Source organism: Hipposideros armiger, unplaced genomic scaffold (assembly GCF_001890085.2).
Source record: "Hipposideros armiger isolate ML-2016 unplaced genomic scaffold, ASM189008v1 scaffold_303, whole genome shotgun sequence".
In the NCBI taxonomy this organism is placed as follows: Eukaryota; Metazoa; Chordata; class Mammalia; order Chiroptera; family Hipposideridae; genus Hipposideros; species Hipposideros armiger.
In genome coordinates, this window is record NW_017731653.1 from 216,461 (window position 1) to 238,427 (window position 21,967).

At 45.2% G+C, this 21,967-nt stretch overlaps 2 protein-coding genes across 2 annotated transcripts in view; both read right to left on the minus strand.

Moving 5' to 3' along the window:
- Positions 1 to 21,967, minus strand: part of LOC109391837 (keratin, type II cytoskeletal 5-like) — a 334,229-nt gene that overhangs the window by 203,881 nt on the left and 108,381 nt on the right. The window lies entirely within an intron of this gene.
- Positions 5,370 to 12,748, minus strand: LOC109391835 (keratin, type II cytoskeletal 2 oral-like). Its single transcript, XM_019659743.1, has 9 exons — positions 12,164 to 12,748; positions 10,851 to 11,071; positions 9,439 to 9,499; positions 8,654 to 8,749; positions 7,906 to 8,052; positions 7,672 to 7,797; positions 6,736 to 6,956; positions 6,210 to 6,229; positions 5,370 to 5,809 (listed from the first exon to the last, which is right to left on the minus strand). Exons 1-9 carry the CDS (start codon positions 12,746 to 12,748, stop codon positions 5,370 to 5,372), a joined length of 1,917 nt encoding a protein of 638 aa, XP_019515288.1.

Here is a 21,967-nt window from a genome sequence, read left to right on the forward strand (position 1 = left end):
GTTTCCTTCACTGTAATCCCAGAGTCGCCATTTCAGGCCTTTCCTGTAATTAACCTTGTGTAGATTTTGTGCAGGACACAACTGGGGCCTTTTGATGAATGAGTCTGGTTCCTGCCAGGCACTAGCTTCTCAGTAGGCAGCTGGCTCATATAAGTCACTGTGTGGCTCTTTCATTCTCCCAAAACCCTGGGCAGCCACTGGTGTCCCTTTGCCCTCTGCCTCCCAAAACAAACGAGACTCACACAAGAACCTGGGAAGGGTTTGGAACTATAGAGTAGAAAGTTGGGTTCTTGCTAACTGTTGCAGAGTGTGTATCCATGGTACTCCCCAGAGAACCTCAGATGGCCCATTCCTGGGTCTGCAACCCAACCAGCACTTCTGCTATCCCAGGAGCAGAGGGGTATTAGTCCAGAATGTCCTAGACTGACCCAGAAGCCTGAGTGAGTGGACTAGATGAAATAAACGTATGGGCATTCAAATGTGAACTGTGCTGGCCTTGCCTGTGAGTAACCCCGTCTTTAATGAGGCAGAACACCTGGCTTTAAACCACCAAATGACTAGGCTTAACCGTGGGAGTGAGAGAGGAGCCCCAGGGCTGGCATTTGCTAATTGCTCTCCCCACTTGCCAGTAAGGGTGGACTGCGGGAGGTCAGCCTGAGTAGCCTGGAGGCAGAGAAACAGTTTAAACAGTTTATCTCTGCCAGCCAGGGATCAGCTAACCCGAATCATTTCTTCAGTGACCTTGGGCACCAGAGTAGGGCCCTCAGAATCTCAGCCAGTGGGAGAAAGAATGGACAGAGAAGGCAAGAGAGAGAGGCTGGGGAGACTGACCCAATTAGCACATCAATCCCTGCTGCCGAAACAGCTAATCAGATGACAGCAAGCCACTCCCCTCCCAATCCCTACAGAATGTTTTAACCAAGTCTTCGCATATGCACCATGCTGCCCACTGCTCCTGGTCCTTCACCTCTGGGGTCTTCAAGGATCTGGAGTCTTCTCTGTTCTCTCCCCAGGGCACTAGCTCTTACTGGAAGAAACACACCACCTCCTATACAAATGCCAGTCTAACAGACAGCTGGCTGCTCCCTTTGCCGGTCTCAGGTCAGATTCCCAAGAAACAGCCTCTGAGATGGGGATATTGAGAGTGTTTTTAGGGTCAATGTTATGAGGGAGTGAAAGAAGCAGGATTGGGGTGGCCATCACTACAGACCCCTAATCCCTACAGGGCTGACCCTACTTCTGTTTCTCTCTTAGTCTCACCCCACTCTCATCATCTCATCTACCACTCAGAGGGGAGGTGGTCCCTCCGCACAACTTGATCCCACCTCCCTGACATCCTGTTAGCCCCCACAGGCCTCCATTTCCCTGGGCTAGGTTCTCTGTTCCTCACCTCACACCAGCTATTCTCAGCTTCCTCGCAGGGCACTAATTCTGGCCCAATTATCAATGTTGCCAGGAATCTAGACTCCTGAGTAGCTCAGGTGCTGTTCAAGTCCTTGCCTCAAACAAGCAGATTAATAAGAAAAATAAAATGACCACCCAAAGAGAAAATGGACTGAACAGATGAAAAGAAAATTCACAGAAAATGAAAAATTAAATAACAAATCAACATATTTATAAGGCTCAACCTCATTAGTGCTATGACAGCAAAAATTCTTCATTGGAGTTACTATTTTGCTGGACACCAATGAATATAGGCTATAGGCTGGAAATAAATTAAAATCCTTTTCTTAGAGCATATTAAGTGTATTTGTGCAGGTTTGCGTAAAACCCTTTCTGTATAAATCAGTTGGTTAGATTTTGGTTGGAGTGCAAGTGAGTTTGGCAAAAATGTAATTCTACAAACTCTGCCACTTCCAACTCTATTCTTCTTCCTGTCAAAATGGTGTCCCACTGGTCTAACTCAACCTAAGAGCGGGTAGCAAAAAGCTTTAACGGTCCTCTGTCTGGCTTTGGTTTACTAAAATGTTTGGTAGACCATTACTGACTAGAAAACATGTCCGCATATGTCACACCTCTAAAAAAGGGGGGGAAATAGTAGTTTGATTCCCAATGTGTACCTTTGGGGGTTTTTTTTAAGTAAAAACAGGAAACTGCACTGAAAAAAGAAAATTGTGATCTCCATCTATATTTGTTGTTGTAGAAAGATGTTATTTGGTAAATTTCTTCCCAACTAGACTATAAACTCTATGAGAGCACAGACTATATGTCTACTCCACTCTACTGCTGAACCTGGCAGTGATCTAGAAAAGGGTAGGCACTCAATTTAGTTGAATAAATAAATGGATAAATCCCACAATAGATTAAGTGAAAAATCAGGTTATAAACCAATATGCATTGTAAGACTCTACTCTGTATAAAATATGATATATTTACATGTACCTATCTGTGTGTGTATCTGTACATTTATACACATAGGAAAATGTCACAGGGTGTTGAAATGATAGATGATCTTTTTCTAACTTTGCTAAATTTTATGCATTTGTGCTATAAATATGTGTTGCTTTTATAATCTAGGGGGAAATCTTTAGAAGGAGAGGGAGAAGAGTGAAGGATAAAGAATAAATGATAAAAGATGGAGAATAAAGAAGCAGTCACCACTGGAAGATGGACTGTTTAATCCTAATGATAGAACTGAAAGGATTTCAAGTATCCATTTGGAAAGGTTCCTGTCACACCTTTGACTATTCCATATAGGTAAATACCTACTCTACATACTCTGGCTTCCTTCAAAGGCAAAGAGGTGCACAACTCTTTCTTCAAATGGGAGATGCATTTGAGGGATTCCTCAAGACTCAGAAAACTCAGAATTGCCAACCTCCTATTGACTTAGAAATATTCCTCCCCAGCCCCTACCCTGGTCTCAGACATCATGCCCTCAGCCTAGAAGCTTCCCTGCACATGGTTTAGTCCCAGCCTGTGTCAAGAACATGGAACATAATGCTAGTCCTGGAATTCTTCTGGGATTTTATCTGGATCTCTCCCCTGGAGCCTGGCCTTTCCTCCATCTTGCTTAGATTCTCTCTCCTTCCTGGGTCTGCTCCAGGCTTCCTTTCCAACATGCCTTGATTGACCTCTCTCCCAATTTCAAGTATCTTTCAGTCTTTCACTGACTCTCCCAATAGCCCTCTCAACCATCTCTCTTCACAAGAGTTCACAAGAGGGTCCTAGGCTATCACTGTCAACTTTCAGCTCCATCCTGCCTTGGAGTGTGACTATCCCATCTTCCTTCCAAGCTGGTGGGTGGGAGGTCCTGCTCTTATTCATTCCTATTCATCCTTTCAATTGATCATCAAACTTTCACTGAATGTCCCTATGTAGAGCCCTGAGACAGTTCTCCAGAACCAGCTTTCCACATGTAGAACGGATAGATAAAGAGGCTGAGCAGCCATCCCCAAACCCAGCTGCGTTAGTCTAATGAGAAGCTGGGTTAATCCAGGACAGTCAGCTTCTTCCCAGCAAGTTAACCAATACATAGAGCAGGGCACCTGGGGTGTTTTCCAAGGGATTGATGGTGTCTCTTGCAATGTCTCCAAAAGACTGGTAATATTAACAGCAGCAATCCAGAACAGCCTTCTCTGCTTCCAAAGTACCCAGAGCTGTGTCAAGTGTAAATGGGGACGAGGGCTACCTCCTACCTGTAGGCCTTGAAAAGATGAGCAAGGATTTATTGAACACTCAAGGGTAGGAACTTTACAATGTCTCCTTCTCCAAGTCTTGAGACCAGGGCTGCTGTACTCTGGAGATCAGATTAGATGAGCTTAGGTGGTATGATTGGGCTTAAGAATAGGAGGCCAGGTCCTGGCACTCTCCTTGGAACACCAGACAAATGTACAGATGCTCTGTCATTAGTCTAGCTCTGACCTGGGGAGGTGACATATGATCTACCATGACTTACAACCCTCAGGAGCTGTGTCATTACCTTGTCTTCTTCCTTGGGTTTGGGTTTCAGCTTTCCCAGCTTTCTGAGAACAGCTGGGAAATGCCAGTGAAAGGCCAGGCAAGCATGCATCCTCCTGATTCCTAATTTTACATCCATCTGGAGTGAACTTCACTAGTATAGCACTCCTACCCTCTCTCTTACCTGATTAGTGAGTTTGGAAGGAAGAACTGGGCTTGCATAGCTCTGCCCCTCCATCTCTTAGGATCTGGCTGTCCATAGAAAGCTTATGTTCTTCCCTCCTATCTACCATGAGGGCGTCTGACCCCATTGGGAAGGCCATGATGGCCTTATGCTGCCTGTTCCCAGGTAGGAAATCTGACCTAGTCTTGAGGTCCTGTAAAAGAAACCCATTCCTCCAAAATATAAGTCACATTCTCCAATATCTGCTTTGTTGGTAATAAAGGCAATATTGGCTCTCCATTTGCTCATCCCTTTGTCTTATGTTTTAATTGGCTCAGAATCTGGTCAGGGAAAAGACCTCTTCAGACCCCAGGAGCTACGTTCACAGAAAGAGAATTTGCTCTGTGTCTGGCTGGCATTGGAGTGAAACAAAGGAGCCAAAGTCCCAGTAGAATCTATTCCCTTGATGAACTGCAAAACCCTCTTCTTCCAAGACTGGATCACAGAGGCCTGCTGCAAGGCAGGGAGATGGATGGGGAGACCTCTTTGGGAGTCGGTGGGGGGTCCTCACTTAAACAATGTAAATACTCTTGGACAGAACTATCACAAGAAACCCAATCAAATGGAAAAAGGAGAGGTGAAGACTATTCAGTTGCCTTTATATCCACTACTGAACTTCTGGAAGACCAGCAGACATATTTGATTTACCTCCACTCTTGGGCTTTGGTTTATTCTGTGACTCCTTGAATGAAAGCCAAATACCAGAATATGAAATACAATGCAATTTATTGAGAAAAGAAAGTGTGACATAATCATCACCAGAGGATCCACAGCTCAGGGAATTAAAGGGACAGAGGTAAGTCAGGATATGATGCCCAGATGTGGGGAGGGCACCCTGGGAACCAACAGTCCAGAGACCTTGACCATCCACCCTCTAGCACTGGCCCCATTGCACTGCCTTCCTCAGGTGTGGCTGAAACTCCCAGAGAGAGAGAGATGGGCCAGAGTGGGAACAGACCAGTCTGGGAAGGCCCACACTGGTTTTGACTCAGGAGTTGCTGTCCAAAGTCAGGGCCCATCACAAGGCACATTTAGGGGTATCGTCATCCCAGACTAGCATCTGGACCTCCCTGTCCTAGAAGACATCTTGGGCATAGAGGAGCCAGGAAGAAGTTCAGCCCCTTCTCCAGGAAACTTGAAGAAAGGCAAGGTTGAAGCTGGCATCTCTTGATGCCAAGCAGAGAAGGGAAGTGCTGTTGCAGGCTGAGAAGGAAGCAGGTGGGCATGGAGATTTGGCCCCGGAGGATCACTTAGAGCTGTGCTGGCTGGAGCTGGTGGTCTGGGAGAAGCGGATACCAGAGCTGCCTCCACTGCCAGACTTGTAGCCACTGCCTCCAGAGGACTGGATGCCGCCAGAGTTGGAGCCAATTCCACTCACAGAGCTGCTGCCTCCACTGCTGAGCCTGCTGCCACTGCCACCAGTCTGGTAGCTGCCGGTACTGCCGCCGGTCTGGTAGATTCCAGTACTGCCGCTGGTCTGGTGGCCTCCAGTACTGCCACCGCTAAAGCCGCTATAGCCACTGCTGCTGCCACCCTTTACTCCTCTGTAGTCACCAATGCTGTCTCTGCTGGTGCTGCCGCCTTTGTAGCCACCGCTGCTGCCACCGACCCCTCCAAAGCCTCCATGGCTTCCGCCCGAGCTGCTGCTTGTGTGGGTGACATTGCTGACCACCGCTAGAGAACAGGCTCAATTCAGACTGACAGCCTGGGTTTATATCCCAGCTCCACCCTGCTTGGCTGTGTGACTTAAAAAAAAAGAAACCTAACCTCTCTGAGGCCTCAGCTGGTAAACAACAAGAGTGAGCCTGGCCCTCTGGTGCCCTTTTCCAAGAACAAGAGCCAGCAGTATCCACAGAAATGTCTGGTTCTCCGACCTAGGGAACTCCCCAAGACCACTAGGGGTTCTAGCTTTAGCCTGAGAGTTTGCCAGTTTACATTAGGGACAGAGTGTGTGGCCATGGCCTGGCCTCCTTGCATGGGTCAGGTTTTTCTGCCTAAAGGTCAGTCAGAAAAGATGTTTCTAGTTCTCCTTTTAACAACACAAGGAGAAGGTTTTTGAAGGGTTACTTACAAATGCTCACAGCACTCTGACATTCTCCAGACAGCCTAAAAAAGAAGAGAGAAGGAGAGGTGGATTATTTCTGCAATGAGTCATTAGCCAAAGAGCTGAGGGTTCATAATTTTGGGAGCCAAATTCACCCATTTGTCCAACTCAGTTCCTCGGTTCCACTAGCCACATTTCAAGTGCTCAAGTGGCTAATAGCTATTGTGTTAGACAGAACAGGTATAGAACATTTTTGTCATTTCAGAAAGTTCCTCTGCATAGCACTATAACTTTTGTCATAACCCCAAAGCACTTTTTCTTACACATCGCACATAGTAAGATCGACAGAGGTATGTACAACAATACAATATTGATGTCCATGGTAAATTGTAGAGTTAGACAATCTCAGTTGACAAAAAATAATGGGGCTTGAATCCTAAATGCTGTCATTCAGGAGATTCTTTACCCTTTGTCTGAGTCACCCTCTCCTTATCATTTTGCCTTCTTTCTTCATTATCAAAGATGACTCCAAAATTATACCCAGACAATGCTGATCACAGCCTCTCACCTGCACTCCTCGCCCTCCAGCAGCTTCCTGTAGGTGGCAATCTCCACGTCCAGGGCCAGCTTGACGTTCATCAGCTCCTGGTAGTCACGCAGCAGCCGGGCCAGATCATCCTTAGCCTTCTGTAGGGCAGCCTTCAAGCTTTCAAGCTTGGCATTGGCATCTTTGAGGGCCATCTCTCCACGCTGCTCAGCATCAGCAATGGCCGCCTGAAGGTTGGCATTCTAGGGCAGAGGGAGGTAGGAGACCAATTAGCATAGTAACCAGGAAACAAACAACTGATCTTTCCTGTGAGATCTCTTCCCCATCCAGCATCCCTTCCTTCCCTTCCCATGCTCAGAAACAGAAGTTAGTTTTGCAAATGGTTCATTCATTCATCTTTGGTCCATTGAAATTAACTCATGTCTCATCAAGAAAAGGAATGCTGATTTTCTGGAAAAGGTAGCAGCGATCTGGTGAATGGTTCTTTTTTGTAAGATTGTTTAAAAACTTCCTTTCTTAATCACTTCATTCTAGTGATACAAATTAGCCATCAAGGTTATGTGAAATACATGACAAATTTTGGGTTGTCGGAAAAGTCATGACACATTTTTGCAATGAAAAACATAGAAAAAAATATGTCATGACTTTTCCGACAACCCAATAGTTCAGTGAAGGCAGATCCTACAGAGAGCTGAGTGTTTAAGGTCACCCCTACAGTTACAAGATTTGCAGAGAAAACCAGAATGGACAACCATCTCTCCTTAGGGAGACTTCAAGAAGCCCAGCCTCCAGGAGGAACACCTGGGAGAACAGAGTGTCCTGGGGACTGTGCTGTCCCACAACATGTGATACCATGAAAAAAACAGAGAAGGCATATGACAGAGGCACACCTGTTGTTTGTCTTTCTCTCCAGGGCCCAGAAGACCTCCAGGATCTCCCCACTAAGCCCAGACCCACCTGCTTCTTGACATTCTCGATCTCAGCCCGCAGCCTCTGGATCATCCTGTTGAGCTCCATGATCTCACTCTTGGTGCTCTTCAGGTCATCCCCATGCCTGCCAGCTGTGGTCTGCAGCTCCCCAAGCTGACAGAGGAGAAACCAATCAACATAGTTTTGCAAAGCATGGGAGCATTCTTGATGAAGGTCAGCAGGACCTAAAACTAGAGTGTGGGGATAAAGAAAGCCTCCCACCTTGGTCTGGTACAAGGCCTCAGCCTCGGCCTTGCTCCTCTGAGCAATCTCCTCATATTGGGCCTTGACCTCGGCAATGATGCTGTCCAGGTCCAGGCAGCGGTTGTTGTCCATAGAGAGGACCACAGATGTGTCACTGACATGACTCTGCATCTGGGACAGCTCCTGGGGGGATGGGGAGGAGGGGGTGGACATAGATCGTCATCGTCACTATCCCCTGGCCCCAGGGGATGTTGGGAATGAAGAAGTCTAAGAATCTTCTATCAGAATATACCCCAATGATGGGGCCAGGAATAGGACAGTTAGAAAAATAAGCTTACATTTCAGGCCTGGCTATGGCCTAAAGGATGCTAGACAACAAAGCTAAAGGAAAAGAAACACGCAAATATAACCAGGTGTCAGCCTGAAAGTATCAGCCACTGAGCATACTGTGTGGGTTTCTATGGGACCATAGTAGGGAAGAGTATGCTGAAGGAGCTAACTGTGATGCTAGTATGAGAGCCAGAGGGACGGTGTAGAACAAAATGGGGGAATAAAGAGGACAGAAAGGGATCCTGGCCCTATGGGCCAGGTCTATACAGGATGGGGAGTTAAGTTAGCATTTCCTGGGTAGGGCAGAGCTCAGTTCTGAGCCCGGTCACTGCTTTTGCGAGTGTTCTGCCACTTGACTGTCCCCTCAAGATACACTGAATGTGTTTGGGGGGATGCAGACAGGAAAGCTCTGGAGCTTGGCAAACCAAGGAATCACCATCTCATAGAGGGTCTTCAGGAAGTTGAGTTCATCTGTCAGGCCGTCCGCCTTGGCTTGCAGCTCCACCTTGTTCATGTAGACCGCATCAACGTCCTGGGGGGTTGGGGAAGGGAGGGCAGTCCGAAACCCAAAAGAATGACCCTCTGCTCCCCTGCCACCCATACCTCTTTCCTAAGTCTTCATCTCTCTTCTTTGGCCCTCATCCATCCCTCCTCCTAATTGTGACTTCTCACCTTTTCTTTTCAAAGAAAGAAAAAGAGTTTTTCTTCCTTTTAATTGTTTTGACCAATCAAATCCCAATGCTATATCCAACTATAAGCCCTATTAGTCAAGCATGGAGGAAGGGTAGGAAAAGCACATTTATCTAATATGTGGCTTTGGTTATACAGTACCCAAAACTCAACCTCCTGAATAGAAAGAAATGAAGGTACTCTAACTACTTCATCTTTATGATAAAAGATTTAAATAAGCTACAAGTATTTGTGGGTTATTGTTGTTAATAATATCCAGACACATTTGAAGGCTGAAATCCTTGATTAATGCTAGCATGTATTAGTTGACATTACTAATCAGCTCATCAGTCACATTGTAAGATGTCTTCCTTACCAGCAATGTACTCAGAGCAGCTTCCTTCATCAAACACCTCACTTCCAAAAATGCAAGGTTAAATGTAAGCCCCATACCCAGCATAGGGTCACTGTGCCCCAGAGCTGGCTCTGCTCTCTCTCCATGGTGGCAGTGTCAAAAAAGGACCCTTGACCTGCCTGTCCCAGTTCACTTACCTTTTTAAGTCCCACAAACTCATTCTCCGCCGCAGTGCGTTTGTTGATCTCATCTTCATACCTGGGAAAGAAAGAGGCACACATTTGAACAGTGACGTTTCAGAATTACAAAGAAAAAAGATAAAGATCTCAAGCACTTATATAGAATCTCCTCACTCAAAGACAGGACCAGCTTCATGGGAGTATAACCTGTGCAGTTACACAAGCTCTGGGCTCAGAAGGTCCTCATACTCAGTTCAGTGCTCTGTTGATGCCATCTTGAAAAACAAGGGCCCTGTGTTTTCATTTTGCACTGAACCCCAAAAAATATATAGTCAATTCTACCTAGCGGCCATTCAGAACTCAGGCCACTGCCTCACCCTCCTCACTCTAAGTCCCAGTGACAGGCAGGGAGACTTGAAGGAGCCTGACCACTTGGACCACTCGCCCTGCTCTGACAGAATTCACAACATGTGCCTATGAGGTATTTGCTCAGAGCAAGCATTTTTGTTTCTCTTTTCATTTATTAGAGTTGCTTCTTACAGGAATCTGGGATAAGAATGAACTCATATCTTCTGAATGCATGAAGGTTATGAGCTTCGTGCCTATTAATGACTAAAATCTCCCACCGAATTTGAATTTCATGAAAATTAAAGACTGGAACCATTCTGGGAAAAAGGAGGGTTCCAGGCAATGGGAATATGAGTTGCCACTGGATTCCCAGAGTTGCCACTGCAGCCTGCCACAGATGGGTGCGCACCAGATTTGTGTAGCTGAATTGGAATGGGACCTACTCAGAGCAGGTGTACCCACTCCTGTGGGTCCTAACCCCCGAGAATGTCTGGAGTTCCCTCCCCACCTTGAGAGCCCTGTTCCCCTCTCACAAACTTCAGAGAGTGTCCACTACAGCCCCAAACATGCAACAGGAGGCTGAATGAAGTTGCTGACTCAGAGAATTCGACTGGACTGAAAAGCTGCTGCTTTACAAAGTGGGGCCTGGACCATCTGCCCAGAATCCCTGGGGGCTGTGAGGCGCTCAGACTCCTAGGACTTCCCCACACTCACTGATTCAGAGTGTCTAGGACTGGGGCACAGAAATGTGCATTGTGACAAACTTCCAAGGGGATTCCTATTACAATAAAATGTGGAGGACTCTCCGTCCTAAAGGACTTCAAATGCTGGGAGGCTCTCTTGTCCTTCTGGGCTGGTGTAGGAGGGGGCCTGCCTGCAGACTGAAAACCATGTCATAATCTGCCACCTAGAAGTCTCAGTCCCCACCCTCTCACCCTCTTCTGCTTGGTCATGCTTCCCTCAATAAATCCACCCACGAGTATTGATTGAAGGTGTAGTCAGGAACAGTTAAAATCCCAAATTGGGGCCAGGCCTCCCTGCTATTCCCCCGGAAGTGGAAATCCCCCAGTTGGGGCCCTCACTTCTTTTTGAAGTCTTCCACCAGGCCCTCCATGTTCTTCAGTTCTCCTTCCAGGTTCCCCCTCTCCCCCAGAGCCAAATCCAGCTGTCTGCGCAGGAAGCTGATGTAAGATTCAAAGAAAGGCTCCAGGTTGTTGGGGCCCGAGCCGGAGCCTGAGGTCTGCTGCTGCAGCAAATTCCATTTGGTTTCCAGGACCTTGTTTTGCTGTTCCAGGAACCGCACCTGCATCAGGGGAGGAAGAAAAGGGGTCAGCCTCTTGAGTTGGGCAGGTGGGGCCATCTATCCCAAAGAGTAGAGATATGGGACATGAGCCCAGTTTTTGAAATGGCAATAGCCTCTGGGTTTGTTGTTTTGTTTGTTTGCTTTTTGGAATTTGGGAAGGATGAGAATTTAGAAAAGGAAGAGCTAAACTATGTTAAGTGCTCACTTTATATCGCTTTTCATATATTCTATCTAATTTAATCCTCACGGCCACCTATAAAAGAGGTGTTGTTAACCCCATTTTGTAGATAAGGAAACTGATATTCAAATAGCTTAATTAAGTTTCCCAGAGTGATGTGGCTACTAGGTGACAAAGCTAAGAGTCAAACCAAGCACTGCCCTAGTCTATTTGGATCTTTCAGAATACAACTAAAGGAGGACAGCATAAATAAAGTCATTTATCACTGAAAACTTGTTCACCTCCAAACAGGCAGTGAAAACAGTCAACGAGGTCTAACTTTTCCGAAGCTGTTTCAGATTTTCCTGAGTTGTTTCCCCTTTCAGTTACTCAGCTTATAGCTGACCTAGGCTTAACTTTCAATCCCAAGTTTGTCCCCCAGACCCAGCACACCCTTCCCTGTCCCAGCATGGATCACTCAATCTAATAGCAGCTGAAGCACAGCACCATTTGGAAGGTAAGCCAGTTGCCAATACTCATCATTGAGAGGCACAAGATTCCTACTATTGCAAGTTTGAATGCCAGCTAGTTTAGATTCTCAAGCAATTGCTTTGCAACAGTAATTGAAAATTAGCTGGGATCGTTTCATGGCTAATACCCTATTCTTAAAAAGAGCTAAGAGCATGTTTGGACCCTCACCTCATTTTCCCTGGTCCTATCCCCAGAAGGAAATCAGAAGCCAGATTCCTTTCCCTATTTCATAGCTGGGTCCAAAGAGCACGAGAAACATGCTCATTGTCCTGGAGGGGCCAAGGTAGAACCAGGACAAGAAGCTGGACCCCGCCTCTAAGGCTGATAAAGCCCACTGGCATCTTTCTATACCAACCGCCTGAGTGGCCCAAACCGTCCACGACACTTCTGGACTTTGCCCTCACCTTATCAATGAAGGAGGCGAACTTGTTGTTGAGGGTCTTGATCTGCTCCCGCTCCTGGGCCTTGACTTGCCCAATCTGAGGGTCGATCTCCACATTGAGGGGCTGCAGGAGGCTCTGGTTGACAATCACTTCCTGGATTCCCCCAGGGAAGCCACCAGGGCCAAATCCACCAGGCCCACCAAAGCCACCAGGCCCCCCAAAGCCACCAGCTCCTCCAAAGCCACCAGCTCCTCTAAAGCCACCAGTCCCACCAAAGCCACCCCCCATTCCTCTGCCACCACCAAAGCCACCACCAAAGCCACCACCAAAGCCCCCTCCATAGCTACCCCCAAAGCCACTGCCACAGCTACTACGCCCTCCCCCAAAGCCACCAGCCACGCTGCTGGAGATGCTCTTGTTGCCACCCAGGTTGTAGAGGCTGCGACTGCCAAAGCCGCCTGCTCCACTCGGGAACCCACAGGCCCCTCCACTGGCCCCCCCAGAGCGGGCCACACAGCTCATCCTGCTGCTGCCGGAGACCATGGCGGATCGGCCGGAGAAGCCCTGGCGCCCGCCGCCTGATGTCTTGCAGACTTGTCCCTTCATGGTCAGAGAGCTTGGAGGTGAGCTAGTAATCACTAAGCAAGAGCTGAGAGGGATGAAGACAGAGGATGGAGACAACAGAGGTGGCTGGCCTTTATATACCAAGGAGCTTGGCTTGGCAGGAGAAGCTGGCAATTAGCTGAGAGTCATCTTGGGTTTGGTTTGCCTCCCAGGCAATAAGTTATTTCTAAGTTCCCAGCACACCTCAGAAATAATCCTCTGGACCAAAATGACTTTGCTTTCACAGCTTAATCACCCAAACTTGCCTTAGTTAACAAAAGGCTGTAGCTCTCCTCCTCCCTTCATGTGATTTCCTCAAGGGTCTTAAGGAACTCAGGCAACACCAATTCCAGCAGGATGATTGGGTTTTGACACCAGCAGATTAGGAGCCACTGAGCTCCATGACACAGGGGTGAGGACCAGACAACCTCTTCCAGGTTGGCTGGGTCCCTTCCTGCAGTGCCTGAGTGCCACAGCCCAGTGACATGTCATCTGTGCCTACCTCTTCAGGGAAATGTCCAGAGGAGGACTTGGGGGAGGAAGAGGAGAGGTGAGAGGTACTGACCCCACAGGGCGCACCCTGGCACCACCTCAGCCAAAGCATTCGTTTAAGCCAGCCTGCCATTTGAGCTGAGAAATGTTGCTCAGGGGAAATAAAATGAGAGAGATAATGACCCCTGGGAAAAGTGGGGGTCATATATGAATCAAACAAGTAGGAGGCTTAGGAAGAAGGAGAAGATGTGGGCAGGGAGGAGCCTCAGCGCAAGCCCCTCCACCACCATCCTAGACCAACAGCAGGTGACTTCTGGATCCAGAAGCAAGAGAAGCAAAACGTGGGCACCCTCCAGTTGGCTAACAGAGTCAGCTCAGAGACCCCATTCAGCTTGGGATGAGAGTGTGTGCTGTGTCAGATCTGGTGGCCTTAGAATCGCCTATATCACCACCTGGTCTGAACTAGATACCCCTCCCTGTTTTTCCACCATACCCTGTACTTTTCCCACCATGGACCTGACTTAATGTATACGTATCTGTTTATTTGTCAGTGTCTTTCTAGGCCCTGAGCTTGTTGAAGGAAAGGATTGAGTCCAACTCATTCTAAATCTCCAATTCTTGCAAAGGATAAGCACCACACGAACGTGTGTTAACTAACCAATGACCAGTATTTAAGAATATAAATATCTAGACTCAAGTCCCACCCCACTCTTATGGAATGAAAATCTTCAGAAGAAGGGCTTGAGTGTCTATATTTTTAACAAGCCCTCCAGGTAATCCTTATGACCAGGTAAGTTTGAAAACCCCTAGTTTAGGTTATGGGTGTTCCATCTGGGCCGGCAGGTGGGGGGACCCTTGGTGGTGGGGTGGGTACAAAAATGCTTTACTGCTCTAACTTCTGACAGCTCAACAGTCCTCCATCCTCATGCCAACCCACCTCCACATTCAATGACACCATTCATGGCAAGAGCAAATTCTCAGGTTGTTATCTACATATGAGACTTCACAAAGTATGACAGGAGTAGGGGAGACTGATTTTAGACTTCCCCAGAAATAAGTGGTTGGTATATCTCCAGAATTCCTGTTAAATTAGCAGTGAGCACTCTCTTTCTAGGATGGTTTCCAGACAAGGCAGTCTGGGGCAAAGGATTGGTCTTACAGACCCTGAAGAACCTCAAGTCAAGAAATTTGAAATGTTCTACAGCTAGTTCTCAGTTCTCTGCTCTGCAGTTTGCCTGCCTCGTTAGAATCCCAGCTCCATCACTCACTAACGTTAGACAAGTTATTTAACTTTTATGTGACCTGGTTTCCTCAACTATAAAATGGGGGTAATAATAGCAGGTACTCTATGGGATTGTGAGCATTAAACAAGTTAAATAAATATGAAATGTTTGTATGGTGCTTGACACATAGCAAGCACTGCACATTTAGCTATGGCTAGTATTCTATTTGGGGACATGGGGAAAGGAAACAACTTATGTTTGGCCTTGGCTGTTCTCGAAACAACTTCACACCCCTGAGGGGGGAGAATGCTAGGGAAAGGAAGCTGAGTGTGAGTGGAGAATAAGAAAACCAAGCTGGGAGAGTAGAGAGCAAGGCTTCTGCTAGAATGGATTTTGGTTGGGTGACCTTGCGCTGTGATTTAACACATAAGTGTGTGTTCTGACCTGTCAAATCCTTTCCGACCTCATTGGTTTGTGGTGAGCCTCACAGGATATAATGTAAGTGAAATTCCTTTGAAAATTACAAATTGTCACACAAGAGTAAGGTAACTGTGGTCTAACAGTAAGCCTGTCATCATGCACTTCAGAAGACCTGGATTCAAATCCTCGTCTACCTCTCACTGTGTAGTGACTTTGAACAAGGTACTTGACTTCTTTGTGCCTTTCTTTCCTTATTTGTAAAATGAGGATTCTATCCCAGTTGCAGGATTGTTTTGATATTTAAATAGTGTCCAGCAACAAATGTTTGGATTTTTAAATCAACATTATCCATCCAGACAATCCACAAAGGGGATTCTGTGTTGGGTTCTTTTTTGAGACATTTACTCCACCTATTAATTGAATGCCAGTCCCTCTTGGTGAGGTCTTTATTCATATTCTTTGAAATTCCTTTAAGAGCAAAAAATCAAATGCCCTTCCTGGGAAGAAAGCTGATCCAGGCTCACCTGAAGCTCCAGGTGAGAGCCCAAAGCAAACAGAAACAGACATCAGTGTCGCCGACGCCCTTCCCTTCCCTTGGCTCCAGTGCTGAGGCAGCGGTGGTAGCCTCCTAAGTGTGGCTCATCTCTGCCACCCTGGCATACACTGGAGAATTGGAATTGAGAGAGGCGATGGGAAGATCACAAAAGCACAAGTTTGGGTTGGGTGCTGTTAATCCACGTCTCCCAAGTCTGCCAAAGCATCACCCTATTTAGCAGGTTGGGGTTGTTTTCTCAGCAATTGACTGAAGCTGCTAGACATATCCAGAGTTAGCATCCTCGGCAATATTTTTGCTATTCACTGCAGGATCTTTTAGAGCAGTGGCATCTAAATGAGCCACTGCTGCCAATAGCCTGAGCTCTAGTCACTCTCCTGCCAGAACTTTCTGTGTGAAAGTTGCCAAGTGGCTGAGCACTCTGGATCCTTATTTCCTCACCTATAAAATAGGGGGAATTGTCACCAAGCACTTATTCCCTCTAACCAAATTGTTCTCTGGTAGTCACTGCACTAAGAATGTTTAACAGCAGCCTGTAATATAATTGTGAGTAGAGGAATCGTGAGACAGTAGTCATTACCTGTAGGTCAAAGTGAGCCGACATCGCTCTGCACTAGGAGCTGAGGATGAAACGGCGATAGTTTCATGCCACTTTATATGTGTGCATTCACAGATCCAGTTTGCAAGATCATCATTAATTTGCTGTCCAAAAAATAAAAAATGAACAGTCACTTGGGATATGCTACCCCAGGACTAAGAATTACCATTGTTTTCTCCTTTTTTACCATGTTAAAATAAAAACTTATCACTGCTGAAATAACTTTACTTAACAAATGTTCAATAAAAATATATTATCATATAGAACTACCTCCCTTTGTAGCTAAAGCTTGATAAAGAAATAAACATCTAAGTACAGCTAAATCCTTTAGTTACTAGGTCTTAGCTGTTAACGAACACAATTTATTCTAATTCTGGTCTTCTCTCCAGACTTGATTAAAATAGTCTTCAACTCACCCCTAAATCCTTATCTGGTACTAGATTCTCCCCAGGGCTTGTCTAGGGCAGAATTCTATCCCCCAAGATAGCTTTGATTAAAAGGTTCTGTGGTCAAATAAATTTTGGAAATGAAAGTTCTATAGCTTTCTCTTAGGGCATTAATAAAGCTCATTTGCATATTCAAAGCTCTAAGAAGTCCTATAAAAAAGAAACATTTACTTTTACTTAATCAGAGTTTCTCAAACAAACCTAACAACAAAACCTTTCTATCTTAACCGCTGTTAACATGCTATTGAATGTACTTGTAGAAACACTAGTCCACTACACATCCAAAATGGAAAAGAATATGCAGATAGGGCAGTCAGGGGGTTAAGGCATAAGGTCAAGGAAACTTTTCTCATCCCTGGAGAGAAACCACTTGCTCCAAGCAGGACAGAGGAAGCTAAGAGCATGTTGAGGCCTGTGGGTTTAAGAAGCCAGGAAAAGCTCTGTGGGATGCTGGAAAATGGAGAAGAACCCTGAGGATGAATTCTCCTGTCAATGTCTATTTCTCACCAGCTATGGGTCTTGCTGGGTCTTCCCAAAAGCCATTGACCTTCCCTCAGGAAGCATCATGGGAAAGGGGCCTCATCCCTTTTCATTGGCATCCTAGATTTTCTGGAACTCAAATGATAGCACCTCCTCCCTCTCGTTCCTTGCAGCTTGGAAGAGTGGAAGAGTGGAGACCTAGGAGTTAGGCAAGTTGTTTTACCTTTGGGCCTCAGTTTTTCTAGTCTGCAAATTAGGGTTAGCATAGCCTCCTCATGGGATTGCAGTGAGAACTATAGGAGGTCATGTTAGAAAGCCTTTATACAAGGCAGGTGCTATGGCAACCCTTGTGATGATGAAATTCATGTACAAAGCCCTCCTAGAAGTTGTCAGTTTGGAGGCTGAAGAGAAGGGAGGAGTTCTAAGGAGGAGGTCAGTTTAGGGTCAATGCAGCATTGAAGTCTGATTTTTGCATAAAATTGCAAGAAATCACAGCATCTGAATTGTGAGTTACATAAAAGCCATTCTTTCATGTCTGGCCAAGCCAGTTTCCCACTCCAGGGCTTATCAGTAATGCAATCCATCAATCAACAAATATTTACTGAGCTATTATATACTTCCCAGAATTGTGGGGACTATGATTTAGTATGTCCTCTTTCAAATCTTTACTCCTTTCACCTGTCGGTGAAAAATATATATATATATATTTTTAAATATATATATATATATATATATATATATGGCTAACATTGATTGAGTGCCTGTCATATGCCAGGCACTGAATTAGGCTGTTTACAAGTATTATTTCTAATTGTCATAAAAACTGTACAAGGTCAGAGTTTTCATTCTCATTTTATAGATAAGGACACAAGCTTAGCAAGGTTAATTCACTTGCCCCAAGTCAATTAGCTGACTGAGCTGGGATTTTATTCATACTATCCAACTCCAAAGCCTGTCATAAATTCATGAATCATTTTTATCTGTGTAGGCTTCTGCAAGTCAAAGTACAGCATCCCAGAGTGAAGAGTACACTTTGACATTTAAAGATCCCACCCATAGAATGTGATGGACAGATATACCTTGAAGCATCAACTTGTGTAAGGAAAATAGTTTTAAACCTACAAATTCCTCTTTGGCATCAAAGAGGAACACCCATCATTATCAAGGTATTTCTCCCAATCAATCTCTCTGACTTCTCTGCTGGAGATCAGAACTTTCCAGAGTTGAGAGCCTCCAGCTGAGAGCCCTCTCCTGCTAATACAGAAAATTCAGGTTTGGTTTCTGGTTCCTCAAGGCTCCTGAGAGTTGTTAGCACCATGTTCAGAATTGGTACAAAGGAGGGCATCCAGGGGCTGAGAAGTCAGCCGACCCCGTTCAGCAGCATAGCTCAGTGGTTACGAGTGTAGGCTTTGGATTTGAGGCCCGGATCTGCCACTTCCATTGCTGATGCCAGGCATGTTACCCTGCCTCTAAGCCCCAGTTTCCTCATCTGGAAAATGAGGATAATCACTACCTGGCTCCTCTGGTGGTTGTGGGGATTAAATGCGATGACATGTACAAAATGCCCAGCGTATGACTTGCACCAGTAAGAACCAAAAAAAAGTGAGTTGTTTAATGGTGTTGTTTTTGTTAAGTATGTCAGGACAGCAATTACATTTCAGCCTGCCCTGTCCTTTGCAAGCACCTCATTAGCTCAGTGATATTCACAGTGCCTACTAAGTGCCAGGCATTGTGCTGGGCATTGAGAGGCACAAAGATGAAAAAGGCACATCGTCCCTTCAAGTAACTTCCATTCTAGTGTGGAGAACAGACACTGAAACTGGTTATTTTAATATACTACGGTGAGACTATCAACTGATTTCTCCACAGAAACTTTGTAGGCCAGAAGGGACTGGCAGGAAATATTCAAAGTGATGAAAAGCAAGGACCTATAACCAAGATTACTCTACCCAGCAAAGCTATCATTTAGAATCGAAGGACAGATAAAGAGCTTCCCAGACAAGAAAAAGCTAAAGGAGTTCATCACCATTAAACCTGTATTACAAGGAATGTTAGAGGGACTTCTTTAAGATGAAAAAAAAAAAGATAAAAAATATGAACAATAAAGTGGCAATAACTATGTCTCTATCAACAATTACTTTAAGGATTAAATGCTCCAATCAAAAGATAGGGTGGCTGAATAGATAAGAAAACAAGACCCATATATATGCTCCTACAAGAGACTCACTTCAGATCAAAAGATACACACAAACTGAAAGTAAAGGGATGTAAAAAGATATTTCATGAAAATGGAACTGAAAAAAAAAAAGCTGGGGTAGCAATACTTACACCAGACAAAATCGATTTTAAAACAAAGGCTATAATAAGAGACAAAGAAGGACCCAGTAATCCCACTTCTGGGTATTTATTCGAAGAAACCCAAAACAATACTTCGAGGGATGTGTGCATCCATATATTCACTGCAGTGTTGTTTACAATGGCCAAGACGTGGAGGCAGCCTGGGTATCTGTTGATGGATGAATGAATAAAGAGTAGGTGGTACATATATACAATAGAATTTTGTATATATTCATGGAAGTCATGGAAGGAAATGGGTTCTTACCATCTGCAGCAATATGGATGGGCCTGGAGGATATTGTGCTGAGTGGAATATGTCAGACATAGAAAGAGAGATACAATGTGATTTCACTTATATGTGGAATCTAAAAAGCAAAATAAACAAACAAAACAGAAACAAACTCATAGATACAGAGAACATTTCGATGGTTGCCAGATGAGAGGCGGTTTGGGGAGGGTGGGTGAAAAAGGTGAAGGGAATAAGAAGTACAAATTGGTAGTTACAAAGTAGTCCTGGGAATGTAAAAGTAAAGCATAGGGAATGTAGTCAATAATATTGTGATAATGTGGTATGGTGTCAGGTGGTTGCTGGACTTATGGTGATCACTTCTTTAGGTATATAAATGTTGAATAACTATGGTGTACCCCTGAAACTAATATAATATTGTTAGCTATATTTTAATAAAAATCTTTTTTAAAAAGAATGGAAAGAATGAGAAATTATATATATATATATATATATGTAAAATCAATAAATATTTTTAATCATATATATATTCATACACACACACACACACACACACTATGGTGAGTGATACAAAAGGGGCTAATAGAGAGTGATAGAAGGGCCAACAGACATTCAGGGCCACGTGGGAGGTCGAGGAAAGCTTTCAGGAGGCAATGCCTGTGTGATCTTCAATGAGAATTCAAGGCTAGTCAAGTAATTGAAGGTAGAATGAGTATCCCTGGCCAGGGGGACAGATTATCAAAGACACAGAGGCATTAAACAGATGGATTCATACCATAATTGCAAACACCTTACAAATCATTGGCACAGGTCTTGAAAGTACCCACATACAGCCACACTGTTTACTTGGCTTGTTTCCTATGTCTTTGCCCAGAATAAAAGGGCATTTCCATTTTAAAACAAACTTCTAAAACTTCCCTCAAATTCAGAACGGTCTCTATTCCGCTCCCTATAACCAATATCACAGCCAAGGATTTTTTCCTAAGGAGAGGAGTGAATGAAATTACCTCTTGTGTGGGCATAGGGTTTCTCAACAGCAGCTCTACTGACATTTTGGGCTGGAGAATTCTTTGTAGTGGGGCCTGTCCTGTGCACTGTAGGATATTTAGTAGCAACCAAGCCTCTACCCTCTAGATGCCAGTAACATTCCTCCAGTGGTGACAGCCAAAAATGTCTCCAGACATTGCCATATGTTCCCAGGGCCCAGGCGGAGGCGAGTGGGGGGATTGCCCCCACTGAGAATCACAGTTTTATTGCCATTCTTCCCTGCCTCAGTCTTCTCCAGGAGTTAACAAAGCTGTCACCATTTGGTGATGTCACCATGGATTCCAAAGGTATCAGATGGCTCCCACCACACCTCCATCAGAGAATCAACTAGCCTTCAGTCTTCAGCCTAGGCTGGAAATGTCAGTGGTGGTTTGCTTGATTTTAGGCACAACAGAGATGTGCACTGTACAGCTTGCATGCCAGAGGGGTTTGTGAGGGATATAGATAAAGTACAGATAAAATACATGAAGAAGTGTTTTCAGAACTTAAATAAGTTTTTCTCAGTCATCCCAAGACTGTTACAAGGTGTCCACATTTCTGGTCTTAACTGCAAAGAAAGTGTACCTGGGCTAAAGTGCTGAGAAAGCTGAGAGAAGGGCAGCCCAAATCCCAAAAGATGAGATTTTTTATGACTGGCTAAACAAAAACCCCACCCAGCTCCAGGCAAAACACAGAAGCTCACACAGCAATTACCTAAAGTACCCAAAACGTTATATGTAAACCTTGATCATCAACAGTCACGTCTGGATTATCCACAGGCAGATTCTTGTGAGAAACAGTCCCCTGATTTCCTTAACTGAGTTTTTTGTAGCTGTGTCACCATCACTGTTGATACTTGCTCTGGCCTGTACTGTAACCTACATCCCAGAAGGACGTAGAAGGAAATAACCTGAAATCTCAAAACACATCTGGGTCTCCCTAACATCAAAGGATGTGTGAACCAATGAGTCAACAAGCTTGTAGAACAGGAAGGTGCTGTTCTGAGCTTTCTGTCCAGTTTGAGGTGGGGGGCTTAAGAGGGGAGTAGGCAGAGAGGAATCAATGGTGGTGGGAGTAGGATGGGGGGATAGAAGTTGGGTCCCCCTGGGTCATCACAGAAGGAAGTACCACTCTACAACCCAAGGAAGAGAGATGTGGAACAAAGCAGAGAGAGCAAAGAAATACTTGACCATTGACCAGTGACCAGTGGCGCCAAATCCCAAATCCCAGGCATACAAGTCAGCATTATTCAACAATCTCTGTGAGTTCACCCTTTGAGGTGGTGGGGAAGAGTGGGGAACATGCCTTCGAGGAGAGGACAACACAGCACTAACTGGCTCCCTACTCAAAGAATGAAAAGCCTAGTCAAGTACAAGAAAGCAAACCCAAGCCCAGCAACT